The following is an 18,541-nucleotide window of genomic DNA, read 5'->3' as shown; positions in this document are numbered from 1 at the left end:
GGGCCTAGAAGTGTGCAACAACCCCACACATACCTTGCTAATTAGATTACCAATCCCAGGATGTCTGTCTTATCGACTACTCTCCTGCTCCCCCCCCCACCGGGCATCATGGAAGACCCAGTCCTGGGCTCAGAAAGAAAATAAATATCTGGTCCTCTTCAAAGTACTCATAAGCCTTTTGTTTTAATTAAAATACTAATTATAAGTTCTTGCTCTTACCACTAATGGGAGTTAATTACCTTGCGTATGCTGCTGTTGCTTCTATAGCTGTAATGGAGTGAGGTTAAAGATAAGTGAAATGCAAATAGGAAAAAAAAAACAGAAGGCAGTAACACTTTCCTAAATGTAATACCATACCAACCACAACAAGATTGAGTAAGGCAGAAAACTAAGCATCTCACAACCAGTCAGGATTCCTAACCAAAAACCAAAAATATGATAAATGAAGAAATATTTATATAACCATGACTATGAAATATATTATTTACACAAACTGTAAAGATATTTATAGTGCAATCCTAGGTTTATTTATTCAGAAGCAAGTCCCAGTGTATTCAGTGGAACTTACTCAAACAGGGACAGAACTGCAACCTCAGGTGATTAAGCAACTTCATTCACACAACCCAAAATTCTGAATCATGCCACTTTACGCTGTTTTGCAACTGTTTATACTTGTTTTTATGGTTATTGGATTTTAAATGGCTTTATTTCTTGTTGTGGGCTGCCTTGGTTTCCAACCCTATCACACAGGGTTGTTGGAAAGACTACACACACACACTCTGCAGATGTATAAATACATACAGCCCATATAATAGTTTATTGTCAAACCAGTTGATCATTGTAGAAAAATCAGTATTAGTTTTTTAAAAAATCAGTATTAGTTTCCTACAGAATAAAAACTGTAATACCCTGCCTACTTGCTTTAAAATAGAACGGGGGGGGACAGAAAGAGAACACAAACACAATTCTATTTTACATTCACGCCAAAGTCCCATTGATTTTCAGCACATTCATAACCATGTCTACTCAAAAGTAAATCCTATTGAATTCAATGGGATTTACTCTGGACATATGGGATTAGCAGTGCTTTTACCCCCACAAAAGCAAGTATTGAGAAGGTTTTCAAAACACTGCCCAGAATCTGACTCCTACACACAAGAGGGGAAAAAACTGAAATGTGTATACTTACTCAATTTATGAGATTTTCAGATAAATGGGGGGAAACCACCATTTTCTGGCCTTGCAATGAGGTTTACTAGACACTGCCACAGGTCAACCAAACACTTCACTGATTGGCTGCAATCCTGAACAGACGGGGTTAAAGCTACAAAGTGCTATACAGTAGTTTAAAAAAAGATTTAACGGGGGGCTGGCGTTTTTATGTATATCTCGAGAACCGGGATCAAGACAAGTCTAATGGAACCTTAACAGATCTCGAGAACTGGACCACCTAGAAACTTTTTTTTTTTAAATGAAAGCTGAGAATCTGGGCCAGCTAAGGGGCTAAACGGGCGCCGGGTGGCATGCACAGAATCTGGGTAAAACCCGGCTAACTGGACAATATGGCAACCCTACTCTGGGTGATACCCCCCCTCTCATGGTGTCACCCTGGTGCGGTCCGCACTCCCCGCACCCGGCTAGTGACGTCACTGACTGTTCCCAAGAACAATGGTTCCCTTTGTGAGTAAGCAAGGCCTTATAAAAGAGCATCCAATACCTTTCTTAGTATTATAGGAAAGCCAACTTATTTTGAAGAAGAGCCAGCAAGAACAACCATGAATAATACAACTCTATTTTATTTATCTATCCCTAATATAGAAAATACTTTCCCTAAGAATGATTAAAAGCGCATTGATCAGGTCTTACAATATAAAAATATACTTTACCAAGCCTGGGTCTCGATCTTGCAGCCAAGTTAGAGAGCGAGCGCTCTTATAATCTAAAAAGCTCCTTATATACTCTTCTACTCTGTCTAAAAGCCACCTGAACATAATAACTTGTCATTACATAATGCTAATAATATTCCTATAATAAGACATTGGTTTCTCTACCTAGTAAGCCATCAAACCGCTAAGTTTAAAAAAGTTCTATTTCTTAGAGTGTGGTCAGGTGGTTGCTGTCATTCAAAGTTCATCTTGCGGTTCCTGCATAAAGCTAGTCTCATACTAAACACCAGCTGTTTCCTGCTTTTCTAAAAAGTTGCTACCGCAAGCCGGACCACATTATTTCCTGTTAGATCTGGAGTTTCTGAAGCTGTTTTTTATATTTCTTAACACATCAACCCTTCGGGCAGGGGGAGGAGATGACAGTCTGGTTCAGTTAAAGGTCATGCCCGAGGTCTGATATGCTCCTGCTACATATCTTCAAGATATTCCAAATCTAGGATTTGTATCAGGGAGAATCACAATAGTTCCTGGAGGGGGTGTCTGATTAATCCATGCCTGCATCTCTGATCTTTTTACTGGCTTATTTATTAAAGCAGGACAAGTTTCAGACATATTTTTACCACTCTCGCGTGACAGCAAAAAGACATTATCCCCCACTCAAGGACTTTCCAGGCCAGAGAACATGCCTTTACCTGATTCATATTTGGAGGGCAGCCCCACCGTGTAGTCATCCCCTCCCCCAGACCATAGGAGCCAGTGGCTGCCGAATTGGGCATTGTCTCTTTAAGAAACACAAACAGTTTTGGCGGGGATGGTGGTTAACAGCCAACCCAGACTAGTCAGCTCTCGGAAGACCCTGGCATGCTGCTGAGACAACAGCTCCTCTTGGGTGAATTTAAGCCAGCATTTTCCATAGCGACATGGGGTCCTGACAGACTATGCTTTGACTGTTGTGTGATCCTGGATGGCCTGTCTTGACTGCTCTATCAGACTTGACCCTTCTAGTAACTGTCACAATTCCCACTCAGTCTAGCCTGGGAACCTGAAGCCCCAGCTAGGAAAGGCTGAGAATGTAATGAATTGTGGAATGGGAGAAACTCAACATAGGGTAACTATTTTTGGCAGCTTCCCAGTGTTTGATAAAATGTGTACTGCTTTTGAAAACTCTCTAAAAGCCAGACTGCTGAAGGAGTGATGACCATAGTCTTTCAGACAAGACTGGAGTTTATTGAACTTTCTGTAAACTGTAGAGAGAGAATTATGACCTCAGAAAGTTGCTTTTGCAGGCTAGAATGACTGCAAATCCTCTTCTCCTTTTCTTCAGAGTAGTTTACAAGCCATAAGCTTTAGTGCAGGTATTCGTAATCAAGATAAAAAGAAAGCTTTGAAATTAAGCTCTGCTGATTTGCTTCAAAGATTGTCACCATAGATTATGAGAACAGTGTGAGTTGCGTTCCCTGTTAATATGTCGCAACCAGATGAGCAATTACAGCTCCTCTTGAATTTCCAAAAGCCATTAAATTTTTATAATTTTTAATAACTTTAAATGAAGCTAAGATTTATGTTGCATGCCATGAAAACCTGAGCTCCTACTATGTGAGATGGTGCCAAAAACATTAGAATGACATCTCTTTGCTGATATGTTGCGTGTCATGTGAACATTAAGCCAGAGTTAAAAGAGAACAATTCTATTAAAATAATTTCCAATAAGATTTTAAATGGCTCCCATTTCACTGTTGCCCTCATTAAAGCTTGAGCAAATTTGCTCAGCCCAGTCAATAAAGAAAGAGATCTGAGTCTTAGTAGGCTTCCTCACACTTCTCTTCTTCCTCTCAGGGGTGTTTCAAATGGAAGGTTAAATCTTTGAACTAACCATAGTTCACACGATATAGATCTAGTTAGGCTGTCTAAAGGGCATAATTATGTAGGACAAACCAAAAGGGCAGTTCTGCTGTCACCTTTTCAGTTCTTGGGTCAGAGCTGTTCTGTGTGGTAGTAGCTTTGAACTTTGAATAAAAGTTTGAAGCAAGTACACGTTCAGTGCGAAAACCTCTTTGCAGACTGTCAGTAATCTGGGTAATTGTGTGCTGGTAGAATGCTTTAAAAAAGAAAAAAGATGCAGCAAAGCAAAAGGGCAGCACTGCGCCATTGAGGAAGAACCTGCAAAGATGAACATGCATGCCCAACGTATTGATGAAAATCCAATCTGATCTAATTCAGTTATTTATTCACAAACCTGATAAATCCCTGCACATTGCAAGGTGATGTGTATCCATCAAAACTACTACAAAACGTAGGCTTTTTTAAAAATTAAGATATGTAAAGTATCATATATCCAAAGATATCAAGACAAATCTTAAAAGTCTGTTTGTAATAATTTAAAATGTTGGTGTTGTAAACCTATCGTCTTAAGTAAGACATTGGTTCAATTGATGGGTTGGGACCCAGAATTAGGCTGCTCCCTGACCTTAGATGGGTCACAGCAGTAGTGCCACCCTAACTTAAAAAAGAAGAAGAAAAGGAGAAACAAAATAGATAAATGCTGACCATATTCAAAGGAGGAAGGGATTTTTACCTTTGATAGTTATATTCCTGTATTAAAAGTTGCCCCTTCCAAAATTCCTCCTTCTGTACAACTAATAAAGTACAGGATTTCTCTCATTTTTATCTGCTCAGCCTAGCTGTCTGAGAAGGAGTTGGATATATACACTAAAAGCTTAAAAGTGGGTGTCATGTTAGAGGCTGGGGAAGTGTTTTATAAATCAGCCCAATGCAAAGTATAGAAACTTCCTAATATTTGTTTACAGTGGGTGAGATCCAACACACAGGATGTTTTGAGAGTTTCTGTTGTAGTGCAAGTGCTAATTTATAAGCTTAACTATTGCTGAATAATAATTCACAGCCCCCCCAAAAAATTTTTTTTTCGTTGCCAAGGATGTTTGAATGACTTTAGAGTATTTTAGGGGTGCTAAATCCAAAAATGACATTAGTTTTGCCGAATTGGCTCTAGTTTTTGAGATAATGGATACCCCTCAAATGACTATTGTACCCCAATACGACCTGTAGCTGCTGACATATGCAGCAGGGTTTGGTCTGTCTTTTTACTATTGAACATTGTTTTGCAAGTTTATCCATTGCATATAATATCATATTGTTTATTTTTATTTATTTTTTTGAAGAGGAATATGAGTTCGTCACGAAGAGGCTGCTTAAACAATCCTAATGCATTCTGCTACATTTGTGGCGAATACACTCTGCAAAAACAAAGAAAAAACATCACTGACTTTGTAAAACAAGCATATCTTGCTTATTTTGGAGTGAAGCTTGGAGATTAAGATAAGTCTTGGGCTCCCCATAAGGTTTGCAAAACCTGTGTAGAGTGCCTACGACAGTGGAAAAATGGAGAAAGGAAACGTTTAAACTTTGGTGTGCCTATGGTGTGGAGAGAGCCGCAAAACCATCACGATGATTGTTATTTTTGTGTTGTGAATGTGAAAGGCTTCAATCGCTACAAGAAACGTAAGTGGGAGTATCCTGATTTGGACTCAGCAAGGCGACCTGTGCCACACAGCGAAGACGTTCCCATACCAGTGTTTACCTCAGTGCCTGACCTTCCATTGTCAGATGTTGAAGAAATGCTGGACGTGGTGTAGCACAGGTGGTAGCCCTGGAAGTGGATATGAAGAAGCTTTTCAACACCTGAGCAGTTCTCCCAAAAAGAACTCAATGATCTGATACGAGACCTCAGTCTGTCAAAGCAAGCATCTGAACTTTTAGCATCCAGGCTAATGGAAAAGAACTGTCTACAGCCGGAAGCTAACGTAACAGCTTATCGGACAAGAGAGGAGGACTTCTTCCTTACTTCAGCCAAGATGAAGAACTTGTATACTGCAGTAACATTCCTGGACTTCTTCAAATGGGACTACCGGAATATTGAGCAGAAGATTGGCGGCTTTTTATAGACAGCTCCACCAGAAGCTTGAAATGTGTTTTATTGCACAATGGTAACCGCTATGCATCTCTTCCAATTGCTCACTCCACAAAACTTAAAGAAGAATATGAAAATATCAAAATGGTCTTGCCTGGCTGGTCAATTGACCGTAATAAATCTAATGAATGAATGAAATGGTCTTGCAGAAGCTCTGCTATCATGAGCACCAGTGGTCTATTTGTGTTGATCTAAAGATGGTGAACTTCTTGCTTGCAGATAAAGAGTGGTGAGCATCCAATTCGATATGTAGAAAAAGGGGGTCAAAGACCAGATTGCTGAAGTATTTTATAGAAAACTGGTTTTATTGCGAGATTTTTTTTTTCCCCAAAAAAGCCCGAACTGGTTTTATTGCAGAATATTTTTCAAAGAAGCCCAACGCATTTCAGCCTGTAATCACAGGCCTTCATCAGGGGATAATGAACTTTTACAATGGTTAACCGAACAATTTTGGTCCTGTATTGCACTGCAATAAGGATTAACCATTGTAAAAGTTCATTATCCCCTGATGAAGGCCTGTGATTACAGGCTGAAATGCGTTGGGCTTCTTTGAAAAATATTCTGCAATAAAACCAGTTCGGGCTTTTTTTGGGGGGGGGGAATCTCGCAATAAAACCAGTTTTCTATAAAATACTTCAGCATTCTGAACTTCTTGCTTGGACAGCAAAGTGGATACACAAAGTACCCTTGTTTCATCTGCTTGTGGGATAGTAGGGCAAAGTGAGATCATTGGAAAAAAGTGACATGGCCTTCAAGGGAACACATGACTGTAGGTGCAGCGAACATCATTAACAAGCCATTGGTTGACAAAGAAAAAATCATTCTCCCACTACTCATATCAAGCTTGGACTGATGAAGCAATTTGTTAAGGCCTTGGACAAAGATGGTGATTGCTTCAAATACATTTGTAGATCGTTCCTTGGACTGACTATGGAAAAACTAAAAGCAGGAATATTTGATGGTCCTAAAATTCGTAAACTCATCAATGATTTGAATTTCACTAAATTTATGAATGATGTTGAAGCTTCTGCCTGGTGCAGTTATGTCTCAGTTGTCAAGAACTTCTTGGGTAACCACAAAGCAGACAATTATGAAGAATTGGTGCAAAACATGCTCGCTGACTTTAAACATTTGGGTACTAATATGAGCATAAAGGTACACTATCTCCATAGCCACTTAGACAGATTTCTGGATAATCTTGGTGATTTTAGTGAGGAACACGGGGAGAGGTTCCATCAGGATATAAAGGTATCAAGGCAGATGGGACAGACACATGATTGCAGACTACCGCTGGAGCCTCCAACGTGATTGTCCTGATGCCCCACATAAAAGAAAATCATACACACAGCATTTTTCTATGCATTAATTGTGATTATCTGAATCAGCTTACTTTGTTTTAATGTTATTGTACTGAATACAACGCCATTAGGTATTTCATGTATTTACTTTTGTATGATTTGAGACAGTTTCCATGTCATTTGTGGGTAGGCTATGCCTGACCATTAAATTTTTTGAATTTGTTATGTTTTTCAATGGGGGCATCCATTATCTCAAAAATTCTAGCCAATCTAGAAAAACCGATGCCATATTCGGAATCAGCGACACAAAGTTACCCTAAAATTGATCAAACATCATTGGCAATAAAATTAGTGTTGACCAGTGAAGAATTATTATTATTATTATTATTATTATTATTATAATACAGGGGTTGCACAACATCTTTTGCAAATACAAGACTAAAACTCCTATCATCCCCAGCCAGTGTGAATCTGGGGGGCAGGGCAGGTTCTCGTGAAAAAAATGAGAATTTTCTCTGTACACTTTGCCTCACATCTCAGGTTCTGCAAAGGCTAGAAAACTTTTTTTAATGGAATTTAGTAATCTGAAAATTATGGTTCATGGTAGTGGGGAACTGCCCCCACCCTGAAGCCTGTGCCAAGGATTTGTTTTATGAATTTTAGTGATAACACCAAGGTGGTATAATGAAGTATCGTTTAGTAGAGATGCTGCTGTCAGGCTGGACTCCTTCTGGAAGAAAGGGCAGGATACAAATAAAAGAAATAAATCTGCATGCATAAAGCCTTTGCCTTAACTCTCTGGTGCTTCTCTCCAATTGAAGCATTACTACATGTACATTTGCTAGCATAGTCACCCTTTGCTACACTTGCCTCTCTGTCCCACGCCCCTTTGCTGTTTCCACCCTCCAATATAGATTGTCAGTCCAAGACAGAGAAGTATTTATCTTGTTTTCATTATACTGTGAAGTGCCATGTATGCTGATAATTCTATATTAACAACATTGAAATGCAGTGAAGTTATAGTAGAGATAAATATTTTATTTAGCAGTTTTACAATAATTCACTAATAGGCAAAAAAACCAAAGAATGGACCTATAGCCAACAGATATTTCTATCAAACTTTAAAAAGCAGGGAAATTGGGCAACTATAGTGAATGCACCAGGGGGAGCAGGAGACCTGACCTCCTCTTTGAGATATTGGACTGCCCTACAAATGTGTAAATATGTAAACACAATTTGGATTGGTCTTTCACAGTCCAATCCACTTCCTGTGTAGATTGGAATAATTTGGTAACGTGTAATGAAAACAAGAGAGGAGATTTGTCTGTCTTGGACTGACAATCTATATTGGCGGGTGGAAATAGCAAATATCTGTTGGCTATCGGTACATTCTTAAACCACAAGGTTTTTTGCCTATTTCCTGCTTTTTAGTCCAGGAGGTAAGAAATGGATAGATAAAACTGACCATGGGGAGGGAAGCCTGGAGTGGGCAGGGGAGGAGGAAGGAAGAGGGGAGGGGAAAGGCAGGTCTGATCATTTGCATGCTTATTGAGTTCAGTGGGATTTACTCCTGTGCAATCATGGCTAGAATAGGTAAAACTAACCATGGAGGAGAGGGAGGGGAGAGGAGAGGGGAGAAGAGGAAGAGGGTAGCAGAAGGAGGGGATTGGAAGGGGAGGGGAGGGGCAAAAGGGAGGGGATAGGAGGGAGGAGGAGGGGAGGGAGGTTTGACCATTTGCATGCTTTTTGAGTTTTTGTATTTACTCCCATGCAGTCATGCTTGAAAATGAAATGGACTGCCTTCAAGTTGATTCCGACTTATGGCGACCCTATAAATAGGATTTTCATGGTAATCGGTATTCCGAGGTGGTTTACCATTGCCTTCCTCTGAGGCTGAGAGGCAGTGACTGGCCCAAGATCACCCAGTGAGCTTCATGGCTGTGTGGGGATTTGAACCCTGGTCTCCCAGGTCATAGTCCTAGGATAGGTAAACCTTACCGAGAGGGGAGGGAGGGGAGGGGAGGGGATTGGAAGGGGATGGGGAGGTGAAGGAAGGGGGAGGGCAGGAGCAAGAGGGAGGGGGTAGGAGGGAGGAGGAGGGCAGGTGAGGTTTGATCATTTGCATGCTTTTTGAGTTTTTGCACCCCTGTGCAATCATGCTTAGGATAGGTGAAAGTGACCTGGGGGAGGGGCGGGGGGAGGAAGAGGGCAAGAAGGGGAGGGGATGAAATTGAGTGGGTGGGCATTGGACAGAGGGGAAGCCCCTTTCTTTTCCAAAAGGAAAACATTGTGAACAATATGATTGCTTTTCAGGGTTTTCCCCACCTTTTTATTCTACAGCAGGCATATGTAGTCTCCCACCCAAATTTAAATCAAAGCTGTCCCTGGCCACATCCGCACCAGACTGTTATTGCACTTTAGGCAGTTCTGGCTTCTCCCAAAGAATCCTGGGAAGTGTAGTTAGTGAAGGGTACTGAGAGCTGCTTGGAGATGCCCTGTTCCCCTCACAAAGCTTCAATCAGAATGGCTGACTGTTAAACCAGTCTGGCCACTGGAGCTCTGTTAGTGGAATAGGAGTCTCCTCTCAGCACCTTTCACAAATTATACTTGCCAGGATTCTTTGGGGGAAGCCATGACTGTCTTGCATAAAATCAAAGTCTGGTGTGGGTGTGGCCCCCTGATTATGTAAACCCAGCAGCTGAGAGTCTGGCTTTTAGAACACTGACAGTTGGTTCTTATTGAGCATGCCCGACATTATCATTGAGTTCAAGCCAAAATTTCTTAAATCAATTAAAGGTCAGAGTATGGGGCAAGGTCAGTAACAGAGTTATAGGTACTCTGTGACCATGGCTAATTTTTAATGAATTTCAACAGATTATGAGAACTCTGACAGAAAAAAGTCCAAAAGGGCTCTGGTTTTTCTCTCTTTTTACACTTTGAACTCTCGATTCTCTCTGACTGTTTCGTGTATCGCCATGAAAATTTAGAGGGTTGTTAAGCGTTTCTGAGATCAGGACTATAAGTTCTGTAAGGTTTTGAAATGAGCTTATGGGAAGGATCAGAATGGCAGGTGGGGTGTTTTCAATTTAACATTGCAGAATGCAAAAAATCCATACTGACCATAGGATACAACCACTCTCGTGGCTGTAAAATTTAACACATCACTTTTTTAAAAAAAAAAAAAGTTAAGATATTATTTTCCACAAACTGTTATGATAAGCAGTTTGTAAAGGTTGTATTTAATATTCAGTAGCATTTGGAAAATCTGTCCCAAGACCTTTTTTGCCTATGTATGCTTGTAAACACGTGCACATTTGTGTACAGATGGAAGGTGGGGGACACGTACAATTTCAAATTCTGTTTTTCACTAAATCTGAATCTAGCATGCCCAATCTTTAAGCTCTGCTGTAAATGCAGCAAACAGTCCCATAAATGGGAACATTAAGCATATGCTTAAATCTCTCCCAATGAAATAAAAGATTTTTTACACACGCATACACACACACACACACACACATACATACATACTTATATACATATATATATATACACATATAGATAGATAGATAGATAGATAGATAGATAGATAGATAGATAGATAGATAGATAGATAGATAGATAGATAGATAGATAGATAGATAGATATAAAACTTTGGATAATTCGTGCCTCAGATTTTTGCAAGTGAAGCCAAGCCATCCAGTACTACTGCTGGGGAAAAAGTGTTCACAGGGGTTCACTTTTTTCCTCTCCAGAATGGTTTTTATTATATTGCAAAGATAGTCTGTAGTAAAAAATTTTAACCTGCTGTGATTGTTACAAAATCTCCAAAGGTTCTGAATGTTATACTGTGCCCAGCTGTAGCTTTACAGTGCCCTTTGCAATGGTGGGTACCAATACTTCCCTATGCCCACAGCTTCATTATTGCACCCAGTATTTATTTTGCTTGTCTTTAGAATGAATGAGTGTGAAAGAGGGATCTTGCTTTGTGAACTCATTATTACTCATACTGTTCCCTGATTTAAATGGCTTCCTTGTCTGTTGGCATTCATTTTAAAGGAATTTCATTGTGCATCTTAAAACAATGTTTTGTTTATATTTTAATACAACCTGAGGGAGTCATCAATAAAAACACCAAGAAAACAGCTGTGTTTTGTTTAGCATTTTGAAGTATTTGCACAAACTAACTTCTAAGAACTTTACCAGTAACCAGACATGCCAATAATGTTTATGTGGAAAATTCCACCTAAAAATGAAAGTGTTACTTTTTTGGGAAAAGCTGCTCAAAATAAATGTGATGCTCCATGTAGCTCTCTAAACTGTACATTTTTCAAAAGATATTGTAGTAAATAGATTATTACAGTGTGTAATGTCACTGGGATACCGCTAGGCTGTTGATATCCAGTCTGTAACTAAGCGAGCCTTGATCCTTTTACTGTACATAAGCTTTCAGTTACAGCTGCTTTAATTTCCTGTCTTCTTTTGATTTATTCTGCATCATATGTCATCCCCTGCATATGTTTTATTGCTTTTGGGTGCATTTGGGCATTTCATGTGTTTTTATTTTCCACTCAAATATCGTTATTGTTTTCACCAAGTGTTTGATTCATGTTTTGTGTAAATTGTCTTCATGCCATGACAGTTTGTCACTTGCAGTTTCTTACACAATTGACTTTTGTAAATGAGTATAATTTCCCAAATATTTGGAGATGATTACCTGTTTAGAACTGAGAATTTTATTTTTCTTCATTAGCGTATAGTGAATATTCACAGTGGTACTTGCAGACCCTACAAGAAGTGTCGGGAAGAGAGTACACAAGAGACTAGCTCATCTGTAGTTCTTGTACAACTTCTAAAGGGGGGGGAGTAATGCATCCCCCTAAGATAAAATGTGCAAGCTGCCCCATATCTAGAGTTTGTGCGTCTTTCTGCTGGACAGATGTATAAATTCCCTCTTCAGATGTTAAAGCAGAAGTATGAAAAGCTTCTGCTTCCATGCAGTGCACAGAGTCACCCATAGCAAGGGAAAATAAGGTACATAATAATAATGAGAGAATTAAAAAAAATCCTGAAGCTCTTATAAATTTAGTCAGGAGAATTGAGAAGAACGGATCTGGATATTGTACCAGCTGCAATCCTGGAGTCTCCTGTCATCTCACTGATGTTTTCTAAATTCAGGTAAACTAAACAGTGTTTGAAGCACTGGAGGACATTATTGTAGAGCCAAACTGTATGTGGGGAGGTTAAACAACAGTTGTAGGAACACCATAAGAAAGCAGACAATTTATAAGACTATAAAATCCACAGAAGTATGTTGTTCACCAAACACTATCTAAAATATGGTAAAGGTAGAACAGAGGTAGCTGATAGATTGACGAGATGGTTTTTAAAATAACTTTATGTACCTCACATTGTTAAATACTGTGAATATTCCTGGTTCGGAAGCTACAGCTGGTGCAAAATGCGGCGGCCAGACTGCTAACAAGAACGAAGCGGTCTGACCATATAACACCTGTTTTGGCCCGCTTGCACTGGCTTCCAATACGCTTCCAGGCCAAATTCAAAGTGTTGGTATTAACCCATAAAGCCTTATACAGCGCGGGACCTCAATATCTGTCGGAACGCCTCTCCCGCTATGAACCGGCTCGTACACTACGGTCTGTTACGAAGGCCCTCCTCCGGGTCCCGACTCATAGGGAGGCCCGGAGGGCAGTGACAAGATCAAGGGCCTTCTCAGTGGTGGCCCCCGAACTATGGAATAGTCTCCCCGAGGAGGTTCGCCTGGCGCCGACACTATCATCCTTTCGGCGCCAGGTTAAAACCTTTCTCTACTCCGAGGCATTTTAATTTTTTGTTAATGATTGTAATATTTGTAATTTGATTTTAGCCTTTGCTGTTTTTAGATTGTGAAATTTGATTTTAGACTGATGTTTTTGTATTATATTGTATTTTATTGTATCTATGTTCACCGCCCAGAGAGCTATTGCTAGTCGGGCGGTATATAAGTTTTTAAAAATAAATAAATAAATAAATAATATGTACATCACAAAACTCAAGCATGGTGACTTTTAGATATTTTCTTCTACTTCAAGACATATTTACCTCAGAAGATAAAAACACAGTAAAATTAATATAGATGAAGCTATACAAATAATTAAAATATTTTTTAAAACCGCTTCATGTATAGACTGATTTTGCACTGAATGTTCCAAGATGTTTACAGATGTGCTCACTCGACCTCACAGATGAAATAAATGAAATACATTTGACAAGGAAAATTCCTGGATTAGCCAGTTTCATACACATCTAGCATATGTAAGTCTTCAAATATAACCAAATATATTAAGAAAGGTAAGGTACAGTATCTTCAGGGTTTTTTATGCCCAAACTGTATTTGACATACTGGAATGATATTTCTTCCTGTATAATTAAAAATATGTAAATATACTGCCTTCAAGTCAATTCCGACTTATGGCGATCCTATTAACAGGGTTTTCATGAGGCTGAGAGGCAGTGACTGGCCCAAGGACACCCAGTGAGCTTCATGGTTATGTGGGGATTCAAACCCTGGTCATTACACAGTATGACATCGGGGTGGGGCAGGACAGGGCAACAAAGACTAGTTACCTGGCAAGCAGGCAGGCTACGCAGCAGCAGTGGGAGTGGGCAGTGGCATTATCTGCAGCCCAGGTGGGAAGCCGGTGGTGGTGGTGATGGCAGCAGCAGTTGCAGTTTGACCCCACCAGCCAAACTGGGTTGGGAGGCCAGCAGGAGCGGCAGCAGCTCAGTTGCTGGGTGGGAGGCTGGGCAGACTCTGGCAACCTGTGGGGGGAGAGTGGAGATCTGGCAACTCGGGGAGTAAGAGGGGAGCTCTGGCAACAGTAGGCGGGGTTGGCAAGTGAAATGAGCAGGGGCGGCAACCCCTAGTGCTTAAAAAACATTTTTTTGGGAGAGGAACAAATTAAGAATGTTTTATTTTCCAAGTGCTTTTTGATTATCAACAATACACCTTCTTAAAAGTTTATTGCAGAGCCAACATCAGGGGTCATCATGGTCAGGCTCAGAAGGACCAATCCACTACTTCTTCCTTTCTCACCAGGATTCCTGCCTGGTGTTGCTGCTACCAGACCTAGTGTCCCCATTGGGCTCTCAGGGCTCTGCCGTTGTGGCTTGTACTACTGTTGCCAGTCACTCACCTCCGAAATGTATCCCTGATTGGATGAGGCAACTGGGCTTTGGAACAGAAACCAAGCTGATGTTCTGCTTTGATATGTAGTGGCCAGCTATCATCTTAGAATGCACAAAATACAGTATTGGGCATTTATGTCAGGAATTCCGTTCTAGCAATCGAAGATGCAGGTGGCCATCCATGTCACCTAGGCATCAGTTTACCTCCTGGGGAATCTGATGGGATGCAGTGGTGCTGGCAGCAGTGCTGAGTGGGAACAAATAGGCGTCACCATGCCAAGTGTCTGTTGATGTCTGATGTCCTGGTTTGCTGTACTAGACAAAGCTTTCCCCTGTCACTCTACTGTTTGCCTTAGACACTTGTAATAGTCTTCAGACAAAATGTACAGATTCAGGGTGTCGGTACTTGAACAAAAATATAAATTTGTATATGGATGACATTATCTGTATTGAACAAATATTCAATACTCTGCAAGCAAACTCAGTCCATTGATGATTTCATATTGACAATTATTTGCATATAAATTGAGGATTGTATCCAACACTGCCATTGCACAAACAGGATGCACTGCAACTTCCCCTTCCTCTCCTTTCGCCTGTAGCCCCTTGTCACCTTCAAAATCTGCTCTAGAGGGTTGGGGGGATCCAGAACAGATTATGGGGGGCTATAGGGGAGGGGAGAGGAAGGTGATGTCCCATTGCAAAGAAGTCCATTTGTGCAGCACTGGATACAACCATGTACATCCATAAAGCTAAACTGTTGGTTGTCTTTTGGGTGTGTATAAAAAATAAATGAACATCTCCATTGAGAATTGATTGTTTAAATCAGAGTGGGACAGTAAAGCCACATGTTGTTTAGGTATCAAATTGGATCTGACTTGAAGCACTTATACAAAAATACCCCTAACAAAAAGATGTAGTAAATACAGAGTGCAGAACTAAAACAGCTGCATTCTCTCAACTTTGCCATTGTTTAAACACAGTTGTTTCAATTATTAACTAGTTTTAAAGCTCTGCACTTAATCAAGCTTGATGATATATTTTTTTGTATGTGGGCATGTGAACACATGCAAATGCATTGGCTTATTATTCAGCGCTTTTTGTTTAGCATTATAAATTCCCTCTTAAGTGTGCACAAGTATTTGTAATGTATGTTAAAGATACAAAATTAAAGTTTTGGATTCATCAGCTTCTAAAAAAAATAGGGAGCAATATAAGTATTGTCTAATCTCTGCTTCTCTTCATCTGAGAAAATAAATTCCATTAAGATGTCTGTTTCATCTAAGTTTAATTGCCTGTTTCAAAATATCCTATTTTATGTCTCAGAATTTTGTTTTGACAAAGTTGCAGACACTTCTTTTGTGTTTTATTTTGGGAAAAGAAAAAAACCACAGAGTCAAATCAAAAGGTTGCATGCAAACCTAAGAAAAGAGGCAGGTTAGGCATTCCAAATATTAAACCATATTATGCCCAATGATTATTACAAAGGTTTTCTAAAGAATAAAAGTCATATAAATGTATATATGGGGGGGGGATAAATATTTACTAATTTATTTATTAAATTTATATCCTGTCCTTCTTCCTACAAGGAGCCCAGGGCGACAAACAAAAATTCTAAAAGCGCTCTGAAACATCTTTAAAACAAAATACTTTAAAATATGTTAAAACACATCTTTAAAACATCTTTTAAAAAAGCTTTAAAAACATCTATAAAGCAATTCCGACACAGATGCAGATTGGGATAAGGTCTCAGAAGGCTTGTTGAAAGAGGAAGGTCTTCAGTAGGCACCAAAAAGATAACCGAGATGGTGCCTGTCTAATATTTAAGGGGAGGGGATTTACTAATATTCTGTTGAGAGATTTATCTGGTTGACCAAGTAGAAGAGGAGATAAGGGGACTAAGCAAGAATCAAGAAGCCTGGTTTCAAAAGCCAGTGAAGGACGCCGAGACGCTGATCTTTCAAAAATGGAGGGCTCAAATGGTACCAAATAAAGATCACTGGTCTCATGACCTCTGGAGTCTTGCAGCCAATGAGAAAGTGGCTTATAATCCTGATAAGTTAGAAAGGTCTGGCATGGCTTCCTCACCCTAGGTAATCAGAAGTTCCACACACCTTCTCAATCCCCAAAGAGGTCGTTAAAAGACTCTCAGGAAATATCCCTCCTTTTCCCCTGCCCCTGTTCTTTCTTTCATTCTACTCTGTTTATATATTTGTTAATTTGGTCTTATCTATCTGTTAATTTAGTTAAGTGTGTGATTTGGGCATCTAGAGGTTGGGACTCTAGGATGGAAATATATTTTAAGCAGGTGCAGTACTTTTATTGTATTACTATATTTCAAATAAAACAGTGAGCAGAAGACAGTTATGTAAGGCCGAATCCAACCAAGTCATATATGAGTATCTTAAGTCCATTGATTTCAGTGGGTCTACTCTGACTATTTTAGTTGGATATAGCCCATAATTAATATGTTACTAGAAGACTGGAATCATTTTTGAGGGAAAACAGGTGTTACATTGTTTGCTGAAGCTTTCAATCAATGTTTATGCCTTTAGATGAACAGATATAAATGCTTTTGTATTTCAGTTTCTAAGGTTCATAATTTTAAAGTGTTTTATAAAGTATTCCTTATTTTTAACGCTTCTGTAAGCAAAGCAATCTATTCACAATGTAACTGTTATACTTCTGGATTTCTTTCCTTCCCCAGAAATACCTCAGAAATTTCTTTGATGCAATGCTCAACTCTCCATCATCGCCACTGTGTGTAAATAAAGAGGGCCTGACCTTGTCAAAATATGCTGTCTGTGAATTCTCATCATTCTTCAAGAAAGGTGTGTTTGACTACAGCAGTCATGGCACTGGTTAAACATTGGGAGCCCCATCTAAAGAATACACTTTATCTTGTCTTCCTTTCTGATCCATGAACTCAGCAAAAAGGTGGTTTGCATCCCTGGAAAATTTCCACCAGAACCATTGGTGGTTGAAAACAACATTTTTAACTGTTGTTCTGTCTAGTTCCCGATTCATTTTCTGGCACAGAAGTTTGCTACTTTGTGTTGCTTTGAGAAATGATGCACACCATTGGAACCACTCAATGCTTGGAACCACTCGATGGCAGTTTGATACAGCCTTCCATTACAGCTTCCAAGTTGCTTTGATTACACTTTTAGCAGGCAGACAAGCTATTCTTAAGTAGGTTTCCTATTATGTTCCATTTTTTAAAGACTGAATTAATGCCTTGTGTATCTTCAGAACTGCACTTTATCTATTTGATCATGTCATTTTCTTCCGCATATTACCTTAAATTTGAATGTTTACAGAATATATTCTGCAGAGGACTTGTTATTTTAAGTCTTCTGCACCTGATTATACTGATGTAGAGTGAATCATTTACCATTAATTAAAAAGAAAAGGAAGCAACAGCTATTGAAAAAAGTGAAGTCAGCTTCTTTTCACATTTTCTAATTATATGGATTGTAACTGTACATTATGTATTATATAGTGCTCATGGCTAAGCATTAAAGAAGTGCAGCATGGAATCTCACTTTCTAAACTATTTTTTTCCATAAAGGTATAGCCCTATTTAATTAACTGATCCTTAGTTGCAAAAATGAGAATTTAAAATATTTCAACATGCTTTAAAATTTACTCAGGGCTTGTTAGAATTGCACATGTATAGAAGCAGCAGTATCCATTTTGTAGAAGTACAAACTGAAAAAAAATGGTGACCTACAATGGAGGCATGTACATATTCTGTACATAATAAAGATTTTAAAAAGCAAAATCACTGATTGTAACTAACTTTCAAGGTACTGTTAAACTCATTCGGAGCACACTCTGTCTTAGAGCACAAGAAGGATTCTCCATTTCATCAAAACAGAGTGTTAAAGATTTTTTAGCATTACGCAATATCTATAGGGTTTATATTTCAGAAGTTAATCTTGGTTTTATTGTTGCAAAAGGCAGGAATTCTGTATGTACGATGTTCATATACTTTTTATTCCATAATTGCTTTAATGTTAATAATAGGAGCTCTGTTCAGAAGGAAATTGGGCTGTCTCTGTTCGTTTCCAGGGTAACCTTTTCCTTTAGGAGGAAGCTACAAAAAATGTCAGAATAAAGCAGTAATCTAGATGCGTTTGTGAATTTAAAAGTGTGTGTTGGAGCATTAGTTCACTCCTGG

At 39.3% G+C, this 18,541-nt stretch overlaps 1 protein-coding gene across 5 annotated transcripts in view; it reads left to right on the top strand.

Annotated features, from left to right (window-relative positions):
* The window catches only part of KIF16B (kinesin family member 16B), a 198,809-nt gene extending 180,912 nt beyond the window's left edge, over nucleotides 1-17,897 (top strand). For all 5 annotated transcript variants that reach the window (XM_061622598.1, XM_061622596.1, XM_061622599.1 and 2 more), the window contains one exon: nucleotides 17,066-17,897. In XM_061622598.1, the coding sequence (XP_061478582.1) occupies nucleotides 17,066-17,224 (159 nt within the window). In that variant the 3' untranslated portion in view covers nucleotides 17,225-17,897. The remainder of the gene's footprint in view (nucleotides 1-17,065) is intronic.
* The last annotated feature ends 644 nt before the right edge of the window (nucleotides 17,898-18,541 follow it).

Source organism: Rhineura floridana, chromosome 4 (assembly GCF_030035675.1).
Source record: "Rhineura floridana isolate rRhiFlo1 chromosome 4, rRhiFlo1.hap2, whole genome shotgun sequence".
NCBI classification, from domain to species: Eukaryota; Metazoa; Chordata; class Lepidosauria; order Squamata; family Rhineuridae; genus Rhineura; species Rhineura floridana.
This window is presented reverse-complemented; position numbering and strand designations above follow the sequence as displayed.